Source organism: Littorina saxatilis, linkage group LG3 (genome assembly GCF_037325665.1).
Source record: "Littorina saxatilis isolate snail1 linkage group LG3, US_GU_Lsax_2.0, whole genome shotgun sequence".
Classification (NCBI taxonomy): Eukaryota; Metazoa; Mollusca; class Gastropoda; order Littorinimorpha; family Littorinidae; genus Littorina; species Littorina saxatilis.
Window position 1 is genome coordinate 45502039 of NC_090247.1, and position 20698 is coordinate 45522736.

Here is a 20698-nt window from a genome sequence, read left to right on the forward strand (position 1 = left end):
CAAGTTTTTTTTTAAAAACGCACTTTTTGGTTTCTAGTTATAGTTTGATCGTGTAGATCAGACACTTGGCCACAAATAACACCTGTTTTTTTAAAGAAATCATCACGTCGATTCCGTGCCAATAAGCTTTTGCCAAACAACCCTTGTTAACACTGTCTAAGTGATCTTTGCTCATTTATTTTAGTCTTAAACGCTTTGGCTAATAATTCTAATTAAATGGTGCTATTGAGAAATTAATTTCCTCCAAAAATGTTATTTGTTTGTAATTTTTTTGCATTTTTACGATTTTCTCAGCATGTTGAAGAGACACGTTTGCCTGCAATCACGACTCGCTTGACCCCTACCCTGTCTAACACAATTTATGAACAAGTAAACGATAAAAACGATTAAATACTATGCACTTGTCGTACAGCCAGTAAATTATCCTCTACGAATCTGTTTTTCTTTTTGATTTATCTTATCTGGTTCATATTTTACGACAATTTGAAAATGACGAAAAATCACTCGCAACAGCGGGCGCGAATGAGTTGCGTTTCTTTCGCCGGGGACTGTACAACGAACATTCGGTTTTTTTTATTGTTCTTCTACTCTTTGCAGTTCTGAATTGAGCCTATATCACCTCTCCCAAAATGTATGTGAAATTCTGTTTCACTTACATGTAAGACACATTTTAGAACTAGATGATTTAGGTTTATGATGTATGATTAAGGTAGACTCTCTGGGGTATCTTCTTATGAAACTAGAAATCAGAGGCAAGATTCTCAATAATTTGTGGACAGTCTGCAGTGAAGGCAACAATCAGTGTGATCAAATGGTGCAAAGAAAATACAATAGACCTGAAACAGCACTGTAAGTGCAATTTATACATGAAAAGCACTGGAACATAACTTTCCTATTTTTTCCAAGCAAACAAAACAATTTGAAAACATCAATAAAATAACAAAAAAATGAAACAAAACAAAGAAATAAGCACCTTGTAGTTGTAGTAAAAATGTTTCCATTATTGATCAAACATTTGCAAACACTGTTTTCCTCCCCACAAAAAACACTGCAAGATATTGTAACACGCCTAAAAATTGTTCAGTACATTTTTTTTAAAAAGGTGTACATAGTCGAGTGCTAATAATCCTGTCAACATTTCTGTCATTCCCCGGTGCATGCCTTAATCACACAGGTGCACAAACTACCTTACACAATGTTTTATCCAAACAAAAGCATCTTCGAATGTGTATGACTTCCAAGCTACAGAACAAGGAAAGCAAACTTTTTATCCAATGTTTAACCTTCGCCGGTCGTTGTGGGTCCATGTGGACCCAGAAGGGTGTTAAATTGCAAATATCTCTTAAACCAGTTGGCATTTTTTACTGAGCTTTTAAGAATGCCTCAGACACCTAAAAAGCTCTTATGTCCTAAAAGATCATTACATTTCAGCGAGAAGTAATTAAAAAAACAAAGGTCAAATTTAGACAACACACGAAAGAGATCGTGGGGCCGTGCGGACCCATGTTTCTCAAACTGAAGGAACTTGCATAAAAACTAGAGAGAGAAGTCACAAACCTTCAGGTATTGGCTCTAAACATGATTTTCTACGATCTGTTTAATTTTGGAGTTAATAAACAAGTCGCGTGGAGCGAAATTAATACATAACAATGTGGGTCCACACGGCCCCACGACGTCTACAGAAGGGTATTCAAGATTTCCGTGTGTAGTCGATAACCCGGTCGGGCGAAGGTTAAGAAAGAGTTTCCCTGAGGAGATTCTGTGAATGATATGAACATCAACTGCAATAATGATATTGACGAAAGATCATTTGAGTTCCAGTGGCGTTAGTTAATGGGTTGGTGGTAGGGAACAGGCAATGAGTAGAAAGTCAACACTGTGAATTATTATTTGTCATTTAAGTAACAAAATAGTCTCACAACATTTACCCAGTACACAAAACAATCACCAGTCGCACAAAAATATGAACAAAATCTAATTTTTTTCCGAAGTAAATCAGTACACTAAAAGATGATATTCAATACAGAGTGCCGAGTGTTTATTAGCTGAACATTCCACATAGTTCTTGCTCTCAGTGAGTCACATAACTATGTTCCTTCTAAACATGTGAGACAACATGCAGTGACACAGGGGTGCATGATATTCACCTTTCAGATTAAACAAATTAAAGGTACTTTCCTTTCAATGTAGACCATTTTGTAAATCACCATGGATCCATCCAGACTTTAACGTAAGATACGAGTATCCTTCCACTTGGGCATCACCAACAATCTACTGCCTGGTTGCTCAATGTGCAAAGTGGACAATTCTTTGCTGGATTAATTCCGTATCTGACACCTTCGAAATGAATATAGCAAAACATTCTCACTTTGCACTGGAACCAGTCTGGCTATAGATGTTTGGTATATGTCCAAGTGGAAGAATGCTCTCACCCATGTAAACAGCTGGACACATTTGTGATGGTGTACCAGAACATTTGCAAGAGAAGGAAGGTTAAAGCTGAACAGTAGCGATAAAACAAATTGATTGGCGTTTGAAAGCAAGAGTGGCCATAATTCAGCTCTGATCCATCTTAATCTTCCCTGAAAACTGTCCCCTGACGTACGCTGTGTCTTCCACCCGACCTACCCGAGTCTCTCACTGTGAGCCCTATAAAAAAAAGCCCAAGCGACTGTTCTTCTAGTATACTAACATCTCATGTCCCAGATAGTCACTTGTGCTGGGGACAATGATAGTTAACTTAAGTTAGTCAGTCAGTCAGTCAGAGTGTTCACTTAATGACTGCAAACCTTGAACCTGTCACTTCTCTCGAAAGCAATTAAGCCATAGTGAAAGATTCTTTCATGCTCTGGTGGCTGAAGTTAGACGGATACCCCGCTGAACAGCTTGGGCGTTTTAAAGGGGCACACATGAGACACATGAGACACACACAGGAGGACATAAGGGTACAGTATCAAAGGTAGCAAACGATGGATCGTAACTGCATTGTGTCCCCTAGTTTTATCGCTACTGTTCAGCTTTAAACTTTAACATGGGCTGTACAATTTGATACTGATGTGCATGACACTTAACAATAGGTGTGATGCATGCATAAGACAATGAAACAGGTGATACAGCACATCACAATACAAGAATGTAGTCAGTAAGGTTTGCCTTCCTTCACAGCAATACAATACAATATTGAAGGTGACAATGACCTACTATACTGATCATGTCTACTGTCTGCTGAACTAGGATGCTGGTCCTTGTTAACTAAACAGTTGCAGATCTAATACTTCACAACATATCAAGTCATGCTTGGGACTAATAAAATACTTCCACAAAAAAGATCCAGAAGAAAATATGTTAAAAAAGCTGTTTCAGCTGCTGAGCTGAGGTTAAAAGCTTATAGCTCACCAACATAAGAAAAGTAAAGGTTTGATTCTGAACTGTCTCATGGAGTTTTACAGAGGCATAGTTTTACAGTAGGTAACATAAACAATTCTGAACACAAAGTGGCAACACCAGATATAAAGCACCAACTGAATACAAACAGAACACAGCTTTTAATAGCTCTAATTATGGATAAAACCAATCTACAATCAAAACAACTTTCAAGGCAAATGTACTTACAGGTCCACCTGGCGAGCATGAAGCTTTAAGGGTACTGTTACCCTTTTCTTTCCACTTCACATTTCCGTCAGTTAAGCCTTGCAAAGAACAAAACAAAAAAACAGAAACACAAACAAAATCAAACCAATCAAACACAGGGAGAAAGAAAAAGGAAAAGAAAAACATTACCAAATCAAATGCACTCAGACATTGTTTCACCAATTGTTCACCCAGGTAAACAACTTTTGATATGTATGTGAATACTAGCTTTAAACTGTAAAAACCATTTACCTACAAACCCTGTGACGCTTGTGTTTAAACTGACAAAAACAAAACTCAACATACGACAAAATGGCGCATGAATGTTCTGCTGCAAATGCTAATAAAAAGAGTGTGCCCAGCAAAGATCAAATGGCTCAATAATGACCAACTGAAATTGATTATATCAACCAGTTAACACTCACTTTAAGATGCTGGCCTGGTGGGTTAAGGGTGGAGATTGTTTCAATCTCCTGGGTCAAATTATGAGAAGACCTGCTAGGGCCTTATCCCCCTTCGTGTGTACACGAAACCACACGACCAAGTGCACACGGAAAAGATCCTGTAATCCATGTCATAGTTTGGTGGGTTATAGAAACACGGAAATACCAAGCATGCATCCCCCGAAAACTGTGTATGCATTGCTGCCAAAATGCCAGGGTGAAAACAAGTTTTAGACCATGAACGAAAAGAAGATAAATAAAAATTCTGAATGTACACAAAATCTGAGACACAATACCTACTTTACACACACAAACATCTGGTACTGAAGTGAAAGCATCCATGAGGAATTCAAAACTGCATAGTTTATCTGACAAAATACATACATTAATTCACAGGGTCATGTACATGATGCATACAATACGCGAAAGGTATGGTAAATCACAAACACGCACCTATTGTAATGTACATGTGTAATGGACTGCTATACTCAATGCTAAAAAAAGATGCTTCTATCTATATATATATACGACTTGTGTCTGTCTGTCTGTCTGTCTGTCTGTCTGTGTGTGTGTGTGTGTGTGTGTGCGCGATGCACGGCCAAAGTTCTCGATGGATCTGCTTCAAATTTGGTGGGCATATTCAGGTACACCCGGGACAGGACACAACCTGGTCGATATTTCAACACGTGCTCTCAGCGCGCAGCGCTGAACCGATTTTGGTTCCACCTCAGCTACCCGGGCCCCCATACCGACACACCAAAGCCGCTAGACCACATCACAACGCCAAAGTTCTCGGTGGATCTTTTTCAAATTTAGACACCGTATTCAGCTACACCCCGGACACAATATCATTGATGAGATATTTCAACACGTGCTCTCAGCGCGCAGCGCTGAACCGATTTTGGTTTTTCTGTTCATTTCACCATTCCCAGTAACTCTTCCTTATCTTCTCCAGTGTTTTGCGTTTATCTCCCTTCCTTCGTGTGGCTTCAATCCATATCCCCGTTTCTACGTTACTATTTTTAGAATGTCACTGCGCTGTCCAGAACGCTTCCCTTGCACCCGTAAGTTGTTCTTACTGTCAAAGTGAAAAGGTCGAATCAATTTATAGCCACGCGAAAAATACACTGTCACCTATCTCTATATATTTATAGATATAGATATACATATATATATACGGCTTCTCTGTGTGTGTGTGTGTTTGTGTGTGTGTGTAAGCAACACCTGTGGATTATAGAGTTCTGTTTGTGATGGGGTCTAGCGGCTTTTGTCTGTCTGTATGTTCTGGCATTTGAGAAGCCACAACAGATAATATAGGGCTAAGAAATAAGCTTGAAAATTCTCAATCCCGTTTGACAGGACTTCGCCTTCAAAGGTGATTGTGGTGAACCGCCACGCTGTCTGTCTCTGTCTCGCGATTCACCCCGTTTATCTCCCTTCGTGTGGCTTCAATCCATATTCCCGTTTCTACGTTACTATTTTTAGAATGTCACTGCGCTGTCCAGAATGCTTCCCTTGCACCCGTAAGTTGTTCTTACTGTCAAAGTGAAAAGGTCGAATCAATTTATAGCCACGCGAAAAATACACTGTCACCTATCTCTATATATTTATAGATATACATATATATATACGGCTTCTCTGTGTGTGTGTGTGTGTTTGTGTGTGTGTGTAAGCAACACCTGTGGATTATAGAGTTCTGTTTGTGATGGGGTCTAGCGGCTTTTGTCTGTCTGTATGTTCTGGCATTTGAGAAGCCACAACAGATAATATAGGGCTAAGAAATAAGCTTGAAAATTCTTAATCCCGTTTGACAGGACTTCGCCTTCAAAGGTGATTGTGGTGAACCGCCACGCTGTCTGTCTCTGTCTCGCGATTCACCCCGGCGAAGCCGGGTATTCCTCTAGTATATATATATATATATACGACTTGTGTCTGTGTGTGTGTGTGTGTGTGTGTGTGTGTGTGTGTGTTCGCGATGCACGCCCAAGGTTCTCGATGGATCTGTTTCAAATTTGGTGGCCATATTCAGGTACACCCCGGACATAACCTGCTCGATGAGATATTTCAACACGTGCTCTCAGCGCGCAGTGCTGAACCGATTTTGGTTTTTCTCTGGATCCATTCCCAGTAACTCTTCCTTATCTTCTCCAGTGTTTTCAGCGTTTATCTCCCTTCCTTCGTGTGGCGTCAATCCATATTCCCGTTTCTATTTTTAGAAGGTCACTGTCGACAAGGCTCAATCCATATTCCCGTTATACTATTTTTAGAAGGTCACTGTCCCGGTGAAGCCGGGTATTACTCTTCTCCAGTGTTTTGCACGTTTATCTCCCTTCCTTCGTGCGGTGCGAAAGCCGGTATTCGGCTCGACTTCTTCCCGGCCAAGCCGTACCCAGCGAAGCATGAAACAAACTAGTTTTCAAGTATTTAACAGTAGCTGCACCACACTGAAAATGAATTGAATCCAAAATGATAGTACACTGTTCAACTGGCAAAGTGTGTGTACTATACTACCCGTAATAAAAAAAAATAGGCAGCTGCGTTTGAGGGCACATCTTCGTGATGAGGCCGTTTATTGTAAAACCAATTCCATGACTGAAAGGCCATTCATTTCCCTGTCTTATTCAGAATACAGTGTGAGTCTACATGCGGTAGTGTCTATACAGTGGAACCCACAACACTGATACTCCCAAAAATCAAATTTGCAAACTCAAGGTTCGCGCGTTAAAATCGACAAAATATGAACAACTAAAACAAAACATTTAACATTTTCTGTATGTCATTAGAAAGAACAATCAATCCGGACACTACCTCATATAACCTCAATCTGTTTTCTGAATAAGATAGGGGAATGAATGGCCTTTTCAGTCATATAACTGGTTGTACAATAAATGGCCTCATCACAAACATCTGCCCTCAAACGCATCTGCCTAGTTTTTTTTTTAGGACGGGTAGTATAGAAAGCTAACATCTAGTTGCAAGAGGTAAAATTCTGAAGGCATTAAATCAAGTACTCCATCACAAACATGCATTAAAAGAAAACAAAACCCAAAAATGCAGCTGCTCTTGGCAGGATGGAAAAAGGGTTGATAAGCAAAGAAGTGTCTGATCTCAACAAAAACTCTTTGAACTAAATAAAACAGATCAACAATTCCAGAAAAAAATCAGTAAAGTTTGACACATCAAAAGCTAAAACTGGTCCAAGGACAAATCTATTCAGCCCCATCCCGCAAAAGGAATCAAATACATTTACACTACCAAGAAACTAAAAACAAAAAAAGTCTACTTTAATTAAGGGACCAAATTCGTATGAGCAAACCCCAAGTAGACAATGCTGAGCGTCTCCTGAATGTAACATGCGGCACTCCTGTTGCCAGTCACATGAATGACTGGATCTAATTCTTTACACTACGCAAAAAGCTTGGTCTGCTGCGGATCAACACAAACAAGAGCTTGACCAACATAAAGCAAGTCTCGTGAAGTGATATAAGTGATATAAAAACATTTAGTCAGTCGGTATCAAACTAAAAGATCTACACCACAAACCAGTCATCGCCGAGACTACATTTAGATAGTCTTGGCTAACCATACCTGAAGACCGAGACGCGTCACGCTGGTCTCCGCGAAGCATGCGACCATGGTACATGTACTTACTGAACCTATTTTCTTTCTTTCTGAGCAAATTTTTAGAGTAAACATGACATATCTATATATTTTTGAATTCAGGAATACAATTCAATCATTTTTTAATCTGCTTCTGAAAATTTGATTTTAATTACAACTTTAATGAGCAAACTAATGAACTTATTTTTAAGCTTCCGAGCTGAAATGCAATCCCATTGTCCGGACTTCGTCAAAGATTGCTTGACCTAAATTTCAATCAATTTGGTTAAACAAAATTAGGGTGTGACAGTGCCGCCTCAACTTTCACAAAAAGCCGGATATGACATCAGACATCTATCCAAACAAGAAAAAAAAATTCTGGGAATATCATACTCAGGAACAGATTGGTCAAGTAGTTTTCTCTGAATAGATCTACACACACACACACACACACACACACACACACACACACACATACATACATACATACACCACACCCTCATCTTGATTCCCACTACGTTATAACATTTAGTCAAAACTTAACTAAATGTAAAAAAGAATGATTGTTTTATGTGCAATAAATCTGTTGTCACGCAAGATGGAATCACCATCTCCCACTGTACACTGCCCACCGTGGAGAGAGCCACTGCAGACCCAAGAAGACACTTTTGCTTTCCATCCAGGATCACACCTCAGCATAAAGAAGACATCCAGCATTTCAAAAACGGGTTTGGTTGGCAGTAATGACCAAATTTCATTTGTGCATATTGCTCACACGTAGATAAAACTTTCCAAAGTACTGAGGAAAAGCAGCTTACAGCTTTCTCTGTCATCATGTGTTTTGTGAAGGATACAAACCAAATTACACTGACAACAACATGCATCTGGTTGAAATGATCTGTAACAGGCAAAACAAGTGGTTCATTCACATACTGTCATTACATCTACCGCATATGGAAATTGTCAAAAACATTCCAATCTAACAGTCCTCACAGTCACATCTGGTTTTGCTACATGTAAACATGGGTGGAATTTCACACAAAGCTACAGAAGCCAAAGTGAGGATGACATTGATGTGTATGGAGGGTGCTGAATCGTTCTCATTTGAGTCGAGCCCTGAGTTTCTCAATAATGTTGCACAGTTTAAGGACGGGGCCGAGTTTGAGGCCCATGTATTTCATCATCATCTCACTGTTCAGCAGCAGGAATGCCTTGCCGTCAATTTCCTGAAACGAAAGAAATTACTGTTCACTTTTCATATCCTTCTTAGTCTCATCAAGTGTACATCAGTACTGTTTTTCAGTAGAATAATACCTAAGTATAAATCTCTCTTCCTGTTCTATCTGCTAGACAATGGAACTGATATGTTAAGAAAAAGAGAGAAAAGAAGAGATTAAACTCCTGTTTTCTCTAATTTTGCAGTAAGTCAATCTCGAAAAAAGAAACCCTCCAATAATGAAGTTGTAGCAGTGTCCCATGTTTAACATGCTTGCTAGTAATTATTTGAAAAAGAAGAAGACAGACATTCAGTCCTGGCAGTTGATAGTCTGTGCAACAAATGACTGCTTTCTTGTTGCATTTAATGAATGACTACTGTGACAATGATCAGTTGCAACAGATTTGTGGTAAGTTTGTAAAGACACTCTACTTAGGCTTAAACAATGACCAGCTTAGTCACTCATTCACCGAGGCCTTGTCAGGTGAGACATGACACCACACCAAATCACAATCCACTTATAAACGCTAACTTACAAAATAATTATGAACAGCTACAACTAGGTCATACTAACTTACAAAAGACTGAGAACAGTATGACAAGAAATTTGAGTATATAGGCTTAGGTTGAGAGCGAGGGTAGTTGGAATGAGAATGGCAAGAGAAGTTTGTTTGTTTATTTGTTGCTTAACGTCCAGCCGACTACGCAGAGCCATATCAGGACGAGGAAGGGGGGGATGAAGGGGGCCACTTGTCAAGCGATTCCTGTTTACAAATGCACTAACCCATTACTTGTGTCCCAGCAGGCTTTAGTAAAACTAAATTAATACCTACTGGAAGATTACCAGTTTCCAGTATGTTAAAATAGGCTTAACCTATCTACTGCTGGACTTACATCAGAACACTAACAGATTAAACTATACATGAATCGCGAGACAAGCGGCAAGAGAAGAGATTTTTGGAAAAAATACAGGTGAATGAGCAAGAAGGCAGAAAAAAGAAAAGAATTCATGAAGAAAAAGAGAGCATGACAGGAAAGAGGAACCAAAAATCTACCTAACAGCAAACTAGAAAGCTCCTGCGGTTCCAAAAACAGGAGGGGCCTTTAATTTCATAACCGCAGTGCCCCACTGCGGGAGGCAAGAGAAGAAGACAGGAAGTAAGGGACTAATACAAGGGCTTAATGACTGACATGTCGTCTGAAGAGGTCGAGGTAAGCTCCTAGGCCAGTGTCTGTGTCGCTGATGTGCTGCACCACCTCCTCTATGGACCACTGGCTGGGCTCTGCACACCGTGCTGCTGCAGGGGCCACATGCATGTCACCTGTGGTGGAGCTCGCTGCACACACACACAATCTCTCACTCTTACATCTACTCCTTCATATTTATAGATGATTTTCACAAATAACTGTGTCAAATAACTAAGTAGCACTGACTAGCGTCATAGTGAATAATCAGCTCTGATGTGCATGGTTTGGAAAGAAAATGGTACACTGCCTTTCCACAGGGCATAAACCAGTACCAGAGTTTGTTACACGACACTTGAGATTGCCACAAGTTCTCAAACGTCGTATAGTTGTGTTCTTTTATTCTACGTCGCCCGTCTTCGCAGCAGCAGAAAACAACTCGTCAAATTGAGTTCGAGGATTTATTTAGCATTCCATACATACAACTGCACATCGTAGCAGAACTCAAAGTAGAAGCTTTTTTACATACAAATCGCGCTGGCCTATATAGTAAATACTCAATCTCGAGAATATTCCAGACCGAACATGATACAACTAAAATTAGATGAACTGCCCATGGACTAGAATAATGACGTTCTCTGTGACGTACATCAAAAGCGCCGACGCACTTAATCCGAGCGAACGCCACGAACCCACGACTCAAAACAACGTGGTAAACAACTTGTTTTGACAGGACTAGAAAGTTCACCTGCATTCTCGTCCAAACATAAATATTGTGTTTACAAAATATAATATCGGTACTTTCCCACAAAGTACAAATAAGTTAACTACATGCAACACACAAAACTGAACCAAAGTTCAGCAACGGCAGCGTTTCCTAACAGAGTTCAAACATCATTTATTGGGTTGGGTGGAAGCAGACCACCACATTTGAATGTATGCCATTATCTGTATGATATTTGCAGTACAAAAGTAAAAATTGTGCATATGAATTCATGCAAACGAACCGCTACTGCAACCTTGTGCAGTGATGTATTTTTTCAAACCGGTACGCAATCTTTTATGATGCAACCTGTCCAGAAAAAAAACGGTAGGCTGGTCATTGGAACTAGTAAGAGTCCAACTCAAAGTACTGGTTTTATTGTTCTTCTACCAGCGGAAAAAAACCGGTAGTTGTAAAAATCACCCGGTAGGTCATACCGCCAGCCAATTTTGTTCCGGTATTTTCTCGTTTCAACCTGTAAAATACCGGTAATTACCAGTTAACACCAATACTGCTTGTGATCAAAATTAATACCGTATTTTCCGGACAGGGCGCTTCATTGTAAAAGGCTCAACCCCCACATTAAAAGTTAAACTTAGAAAAATCCACACAATAGGCGCTTCCACTGTATTCGCTGCAAGTAGGAGGAAGTATACAGAGTGGAAATATGTTTGCTCCAGGATGTGTGTCTAGATGAATACCACTGTTTGTCATCATTTTCATGAGTTTTCATTCACAGCCACCTGGGAAATAAATCTCATGTGCCCCATGCAATAAATCCCCGGTTCCCATAGTTGCAGGAAGCCGGTTATACATGGATAATCAAAAGCAAACCCAATAGAAACGCTCGGGGTTCTTCGGCTTTTTTCATTGGTGTTTCCACAGACCTAGACAGACGACACTCAGCTTTGCAAAGTTCCAAAAACCAACTGGCAAACTGGCAAAAGTAAACAAAAAAACAAAACTACTTCATAAAAGGTAATAAATTCATCACAAACAAATGAAACCTAGCGATATGCTCCGTCTTTTTACAAACTCATGGAGCGCGTGTATCTGTGTTTCGATACACAGACGTTCGGAGAAACACGAACGTCAAGTCAAACCAATTGACCCCTGACACCCACATTTTGACCCGTGCACAAGACGTTGTATCGATAAACGAAGCGCAAATAAGAAATAATAACAAAAGCAAAGAACATAGCAACAAGATATGCAAACATCTAACGAAGCCGAGCAAGCAGAATGACAGGTTTAATGAAAAACAAAGAGGCAATGAGTCGGAAACAAGATCGCGATTCTTTCCTTCGCTGCGCGACGCAAATCTTCTGTGGCCTTTGACCCAACGTGCCTTGCTGCACGATGCAAATCTTCTGTGACCTTTGACCCAACGTAGCTTCCACATTCGATCACTAAGCTTTAATATTTACAACTGAAAACCGAGAGAGTGGAATACTGAGAGGAACCTACAGAACTGTGCATCCTCAAACCTGACATACTTATCTCAACATTTTATGAACTCAAAACACAGAAAGTTGCTTTCACACACCAGCTTTGATTGCAACAATGTGGTGGGGCCCAAAACCATGTATTATCAAAACGGAACTCGTGTTTCAAAGCATGGCTCCCTGTGTTGATTTTGCACTTATTTTCTCACTACATAAATGATGACAAAAACAATGTTTGGTGGTTTGTTGTCAGACCAGCTTTTTTGTCAGTCCTCGGGGGGCATATCGACTTTTGTTTCATATTTATTGACCGCGGCCTTCAGCCTTGGTCAATAAATATGAAACAAAAGACGATATGCTCCCCCTCGGACCGACAAAAAACTTGACACTCTTCTGTAGTCATACACAAGGCAATACCGGTCAAAAGGGCACAGGAGTTAAATATAATGAAAATTGTTGAGCTCTATACTATTATAGTCATAAAAGTACAGTACTCGGAATACATCCTGAAGTACATCGATATCATAAATCACATGGCAGAAAAAGTAACCTTATTTTCATGCCTTTCTTACCCCAATTGCAAAAAAATTGAATAATGTGTGCATTTTTAAGAAACATTTTTGTGATTCAAGTCTTTAGTGGAGAAGAGTATACAAAGCCAAGCAAAGGACTTATCTCCAACAAGTCAAAATCCCCCAAGATGTTCTTGGTAACTGCATTCCAGATTGCAACACAAACTACATCCATTCAAACATCCAAGCACACATCTGTAGAGTTATGTGCCCCTCACAATAAAAACACTAGCACAAAACTCAAAATACTTCAATGAGCTCACAAGGCTAAAACGTTTGCACCCAAGTTTTGCAATTCTCAAAATATCCCGTAAGCAAGCTCTTAATTAGACGTAATTTTTGAAACTACAGTCAAAAGCCTAACTACCACTTTAACAGGCAATATTGTGAAAAGGTTCAACTCTGGGAAAAATAATCTTATAAAATTAGACAAAGAAAATGTTCTTTTTGATGTAAACTTAGATAACAAAATATTGTGACAAATTCCGCACCCAAATTAAAACACTAATTCCCGTGTCATTTCATTCAAGCTTTCTATGCCATTCAAGGCCATCGACAAAAACGGAAGGGATCAAAATAAAATCGACGAAAAATCACAATAGGCAAAACTTGCAATTTTTACATACGAGATGCAAAGTCACATCAATTATCAACCCAGAAGATGTTGTTTTGATTAGCTAGCTTTCGAATTTCATGTCCTATGCTATTCTTACTGATGCATGAGCGGTCAAAAACGGGACTTTTTGCGTCAATTTTGAGGAGTATCATGACAAAAAGCGCTGTATGTCAGCAATGACTTGGTGGATTGCTTTGAAACTTTCAGAATATTTTGCCAACATACTAGATGTATTCAAGGAATGTTGAATTGTTACAGTTATTTGTTCTTTTGCTATGCAATGATCTGGAAACAAAATTTAAACGCGTAATAGGAATGGTCACTTGTGTCCAAAAAATTCATGTCTTTGCATGTCTTTAGACAAATGAAGAATTAATAAATTATGTTGCATCAGTTATAAATTATGATGCATCAGTTTTAAGCTCTAGTTGAAGAAAAAAATTGCATTGTTATACAACCAAAGAATCAATTCTTGTTTAATTAGGAATAATCTTCACAAACCCCCAAAGCTACTCAGTTTCATCAATTTGTACACATCTCAGATAGTATGTGGCCCAAGAAAGCCACATACCACCCTATTCCAAAAATCTAATAAGTTTTAAAAAAAGCTTATACACTCTACCACAGCATTGCATTCAACGCTTTATAAGGTCAGCGGAAAAGTGCAAAATAAAGGTATATTCACCTGGTCATTTGTACTTTGAGAATCAGAATTGGACATCAAAGAAGTCATTGCTTTATACTCTGAAGGTGAGTACCACCAGTGATTTTGTTTTAGAGTCAAATTGAATACAATAGATCAAATTACCTCTTTGCAAAGCAAAGCAACTTCCCACTTGCCACATTTTCAAGGGACAGAACTCTTGATTTGCTCTCCCCGGAGCATTTCCACTGAAGTATTCGAACGTTGGCCGGTCCTAATTTTGCCCCAGCACTTGGAATCTATTTTTTGCTTAGGGGTGGGGTATATATATATAATGAATCCCTGTGGTTCACAATCATTGTTCCAGCCTGTTCCTCTTAATCTTCTGCCTGCCCAAAATTCACCACTAACAATTTTTATCAAATGCAAAGAGTGTGCAATCCCCCATTAAAAAAAATACAGAAGTACAACAGGCTAACATAAAGAAAATTATTTCATAATTTATATCCCTTATCTCTGAAAACTATAGAAGTGCAGAATGAATGTCCTAACTTCAAAACTCTGAGAAGGAAATTACTAATCAGGTGTAGATCAGAAGCCTGTCTATTGTCTGAAGTAAACACTAAATCATAAGACAGTCCCCAAAACAAATCAAAAGAAAACAACTTTCATAGTTTCAACTTGTTCTTTTGCTCTGTATTGCAGTAAAGGGAATCTCACATGTACAATATCAGGGGAAATAACTATCAAATGTATGCAGTGTACAGGCAAGAGGATCTTACAAGGCCACACATTTATCCCTACCACATGAGTTTGAAGACAACCGACATTCTGACATAATAAAGAACTATCACTGAGACTATCCTATGAAATTTAAAAAAAAACTAATATTTTTAAGTGTTTGGTAAACAATCAAGTATATAGCAGCAATTACAACATCATACCTGTTTACACTTGCATGAACAATTACGTAACCAATTTTAAAACCCATAACAAAACAATGCAGGTTTAGATGTTTTGTGCTATTTTCAAAACGTTTTTGAGTCAATAGGCTTTGTTTAAAAACAAAAAATGCTTGCAAATAAATATCAAATAACAGCTGAACTATCTTTTGTTTTTTATGGGTTTTTGTTGTTGTCTCTATGTATTATGTATTTAGATGTATTTTATGTAGTCGTGGGTATTTTAAGTGCATCTTTATGTTATTTAGAGATAGGATGCTTCATATAAGACGATATTCTAAAAGCTTTGAACAGAAGGAATCGCATCCCCTCTATCAGGGGAACCAACTCTGTACCAGACAAGCATCCATACATGGGAGACAATTAACTTGTTCCCTTTTTGTGTGCTTACACCACCATAGTAAACTTAATTCAGAACCATCAATAAGATAGTCCGATCAAAAACTGCACATAAACTAATATCAATTAGTTTTGGTAAAAAGACGTGCTGTTACAGTGGACAGCAAGAGACTGTATCTAGTTAGCAAATGCTAACATCACACTTGTAGACACTTGTATGAATAGTGTCAAACATGTTTTTTGGTAATATGACGAGATGGTGCTAGTTTGATGCCCTACTACTATAGAATGCACTGGGTTGACTTTTTCAAAACTTTAAACATCATAAATCAAACAAAAAAATCAAAATCTGGCAGTATCCAAACAATGATGTGCCCCTCTTACTCAAGGGGGAGAACTCAGTTTGGGCCGCTTTTTCTCTCCTCAGAACATATTTACAGGATAATTCCAACATACAATGCCGAAGCTATAATGTAAGACTGGCATGATCTTTGAAAAGGACAAAACTTCAGTTACTTCAGCCGTCTGTGAGCCGCGCGTGTAGCTGAAGGTGCATTGAGCCCACGCATGAGTTACACTTACGTTTGCCTCAGCAAAAAAGCAGGCTATTGAGTTTCGGTATGTAATCACTTTGAACAAAAAAGATTATAATTAATAATTACTGCATTTTTCTCAAACAGTACTTTCTTCCATGAGATCCCACGCTGTTTTCAAGAAGTTTTGCAGTTACCAGGCAAGTCTCAATGAAGTTTAATATAAAACAAAACAACTGTAGAACCTTATCTTTTATTCTCTTTTTTTCAGATTTTGGATTTGTTTTATTTTAGGTAGTTGTGTTGGTGATTTTGGTGGGTACTTCAAATTTTTGATTTTAGTCCACAGAATTCTGCATCTGTGTTAATCTAGAGATAGCACGATGGAAAAGAGTGAGAACAAATTCCAAATCATATCTATGGGGGAACCGGTGCGAGAATACGTTCCCCTTCCGATGAGAACTTGACCAAACAAGATACTGCTCTCTTTTTAATAAGTATACCTGTGTAATCTCATTCCAATATTATAAACCCTAAAAGGCCCTTGCTTTTGTGGCTCTTTGGCACACTTTTTAGAATGAGGATTTGGTAAAAGTTACTGAAAGTTTATAATCAATGGATCCAGTCTTTTCAATTTGTCCCAGGTTTTAACCTAATTTCTTGCTTCAACCATCTCTGAGTCATCCTAGTCCCATTCTTTTATAGCATAACTTATTTTTGTCTGTTGTGCCTTTTGTTTATCCACTTTAAAGGCCCATAGGTCTAAGTTCTTGTGAATGTTTGCTTTTGTCCTGAATTCAGCGTTATTATACCTTTCTTGTTTGTTTTTTTAATTTAATTTGAAACTTTAGCAGTCTTTCTGTTTTGGATTCATAATGTGTTGGTTAAAATTGTGTAAATGTCATAACAAACTCCCTTTCTATACTTTGACCTCAAATGAAATTATTTTCATTCACAGATACTGTCTTAGGAGGTCAGACAAGGGTTGTCTCCCATGCCAAAAGAAGCAGGGTCATTCTCAGATTACTGTCCTAGGGGGAGGGGGGTGACATACTTAATGAACAACCATCATTTGCCACCAAATCAAGAATATTTTGTATCTGTTGTGTGTCCCACGCAATAAATTGATGTTTTTAAACCATATTTGACTACTGTTTCCTTGTTTATTTGTTTGACATTTTAGTTTGCTGAAAATCGGCTGATTGAAAGCGGCCATTTTGTGATTCCTCTCTTGACAAAAAACAGACGTTTATCTCCAATAAACTATTACTAAGAGTGAAGGGTGCAAACAATGTGTACAGGTGCAAAGAGGTTATGCAAATTTTTATGACCACAATATCTATCTAACTAATAAAGCTCGCTTCTGTGTGCGTGTGTGTGTGTGCGTGTGCGTGTGTGTGTGTTGATGTCTAAAGGCTCGGAAACGGCTGCACCGACTGAGACGGGAATTTCAGGTTATGTTCTTTGCCACTCGAGTCCTGTCATAGGGTACTTTAAAAACCAAACTTTAAAGGATATTTTTTCTAAATGACTCCTATACATTTTTCATGCAAGAGGACATATGTCCTAATGTTTTTGTCACAAAGTGGTCATTGTCCGATTGTGCTTTCATTTGATCTGGACATTGTCAGTACTTTCCAATTTACAGTAGTTTGATTTGCTATTTTATCGATGTTTTGCGAAGCGATGTGTCTCTCCAAGCAGACGAAACTTGGGGAGACTTTATGTGCTTTTTATAGAGAAGAGCTTCCAAGGGCCGCAACTCTGAATGCTCCAAGCCGGTTGACAGCAACATGCCGCCAAAACGAAAATTGGTGCCAGAAAAAGGCCAGAAGCGTTTGTACTTCAAATCTCTGCCCTCATCAGCGGCTAGTACCACGAAAACTGAGCTCCCTTCGGCCTCTGAGCAGCCAGAGCCAGATGAAACCGTCGCTCTAGAAAGTGAAACTTCGGCGCCAAAGAAAGACGTTACCCCCTCCCCCACCCCCGCGCGTGGCTTCGTTTCAAGCTGGCCGACTTCATTCCCGTGGGTGTCGCATGACCCAAAGAAGCAACTGATGTTTTGCATGAAATGTGTGCAAACAGGCAAGTCAAACTCTTTTACCGTTGGCTGTTCAAACTTTCCGAAAATTGGCGCTTACAGATCACCAAGAAACTAAAGACCATGCTGTTAGTGTGCAAGTGCCATCTCTCCAGAGAGACAAGGAGATCGTTGAAACACGACAGCTGACAAAGCAAGAGAAAAATATCCTATTGATTTATTTTTGTTCAGGACAAATGTCATATCACTTTTGCATTGTCCAGGACATTTGTCCTATGCCACCTCTCATGGTTGTGAGTCCCTGCTCTCTCTCTGCTGGCTAATAAGTCGTGTAATCCAAACGCGCGCAGAGCGTGTCAGTATACATACATGTGTGTGTGTGTATGTGCGTGCGTGTGTGTGTGTGCGCGGGTATGTGTGTGTGTGCATGTATGTGTATGTATGTGAGTGTAAGCTCTCTCTCTCTCTGCGGGATAAGTCATGTAATCCGAATACGTGCAGTGCGTGTGAACATACATAAGTGTGTGTGTATGTGTGTGCTATTGTGTGTGAGTGCTCTCTCTCTCTCGCACTCTCTCTCTCTCTCTCTCTCTCTCTCTCTCTCTCTCTCTCTCTCTCTCTCTCTCTCTCTCTCTCTCTCTCTCTCTCTTTTTTTTTTTTTTTTTTTTTTTTTTTTTTTTTCTTCTCTGTTTTTACTTCTTGTGCTAGGTGTTGATTTTAAGTTGCCTTGCTTCCGGACGGTCAAGTCCACTTTGTTCACATGCTAACTATTTCTCCCCCTTGTACATACACATTGTGTTTGATGCAATAAAAATTCTCTCTCTCTCTCTCTCTCTCTCTCTCTCTCTCTCTCTCTCTCTCTCTCTCTCTCTCTCTCTCTCTCTCTCTCTCTCTCTCTCTCTCTCTCTCTCTCTCTCTCTCTCTCTCTCTCTCTCTCTCTCTCTCTCTCTCTCTCTCTCTCTCTCTCTCTCTCTCTCTCTCTCTCTCTGGGCTAATAAGTCGTGTGTGCACGTGTGTGTGTAGTGTGAGCTCTCTGTCTCCCTCCCTCTCTCTTTCTCTCTCCTGTAAACTGTATATAGGTGGGGGAATATAAGACGCGTACAGACATTGAAAACGGGTACAGCTACTTTCTTATAAAAAATTGTTGTATTATTGAGCAATTTGACTGGGCAAAATGCTGTTCGGTCGAGGTGTCGTGTCAAGGAAGCACCCCGCACAGAAAACCACTCCAGAGCACATAATGGCAATGTGTTGGAACACCTTGCAGGGACACGTTATTTGTACACATAGCTGCTACACAAACACAGCTTTGCTTACTAAATATATAGTTTTGTTTGCCGGTAATTGCAACATAAATCTAAAAAGAGGATGTTTTTAAGCATTTCGGGTTCCACAGTCATGACAGGATAAAATTTTGAACAACCATTTTGTTCTTCGATCCAACAAGACTTTGCATTTGATTAAATAATTACAAATATTCAAAAAAAAACTACTTGCTCACAATTTCATCCTGTCATGACTGAAGAGCGTGGAATCAGAAATGCTAACATACTTGCAAATGGTTGGTTATTGAACTTCAGACCTGCAGTTTTACTTTCGTGTCTTTCAAACTGTCAATGCCTTGACCGAACATGGTTTTAGACGGTGCTACAATATGGGTAGGATTTTCAGTTCATGTTCAAGCCTACCCCAGAAAAACCTTTTTGTGAACGATGTTTACATTGCCAAATGTTTTCTTTCTGTTATTTTGGATATTTTGTTCTTGTTGTTGCTGCTTCTGTTTTTTTTTTTTATGTGTTTGTGCATTGACCAAGAGATCTATTGAACACAGTAGAAGAGTGTTTGCGCAGGTTATCAGGACCAACAGTTGTTAAAACAACTGAGTTTTTTGCTTTCATAGAGAACGCAAAAAAGGATGCATTTATCACAATCCTCTGTAACACGACGTTGAATTTAAGGCATCGCTGATGACACATTTGTATAACATCGCAAGCCTTTTTGCGTGGCATGATTCATGTGGGGTGATTTCCAGAACATCGTTCGGTAGTCGGATGGTTACTCGGCCCAGCACAAGAGCCATGGGCATTTCAACGACATCTCAAAGGCACTCGAAAATGTTGACGCAAGGTTAGAGCGCAGCTTTTTTGGATCCCGCCATGGCCACAGTCTACGTTATTTCTTTTGGGTACCAAGTTACAGAATCAACCGCAACTGCCACGATGTCATGGCTGTCAAAGGGACTTGTACTTTCCATGCTGTCAAGTGTGTTGAAAGCGGGAAAATACAAGCTCAACATCTGACATGTGCTTGTGAGTCATGCTTGTCTGGAGAACAGAACTGCTGGAGTCCTCGCGTTTCAGGCAACTGGTCTGAGGAATGGATGTTTTCAAGGAGGCTGCGACAACCCTTCCTGGCAGCCCAGACACAAGTCCATGAGGCTCCACGATGCCTTAAAGCCCTGCATGCCCTTCTTACGCCAACCCACAAGTTCATTTTCCCTATATATTTTACTCTCTCTCTCACTCTACTAAAAGATTTTTATAATCTCAGAAGAAAGTCTCTACTGACTTTTCGTTTCTTTCACAACATTAAACTACATTTTCAAAAGTAATTACACAAAATTAAGCTTTAGTAAAAAATATATAACCACTTTACAGAATATATATATACTGTTCAAAAACAGAAACGCATAGTTGCTACTTGCCAAATT

The 20698-nt window shown here is 39.3% G+C and overlaps 1 protein-coding gene across 1 annotated transcript in view; it reads right to left on the minus strand.

The window, feature by feature from the left end:
- Nucleotides 1-884: 884 nt before the first annotated feature.
- Nucleotides 885-20698, minus strand: part of LOC138960791 (polycomb protein SCMH1-like) — a 103668-nt gene continuing 83854 nt past the window's right edge. The window contains exons 11-12 of the mRNA XM_070332443.1: nt 10081-10226; nt 885-8899 (exon numbers count right to left, since the gene is read on the minus strand). Of these exons, the coding sequence (XP_070188544.1) occupies nt 8774-8899; nt 10081-10226 (272 nt within the window). The 3' untranslated portion in view covers nt 885-8773. The remainder of the gene's footprint in view (nt 8900-10080; nt 10227-20698) is intronic.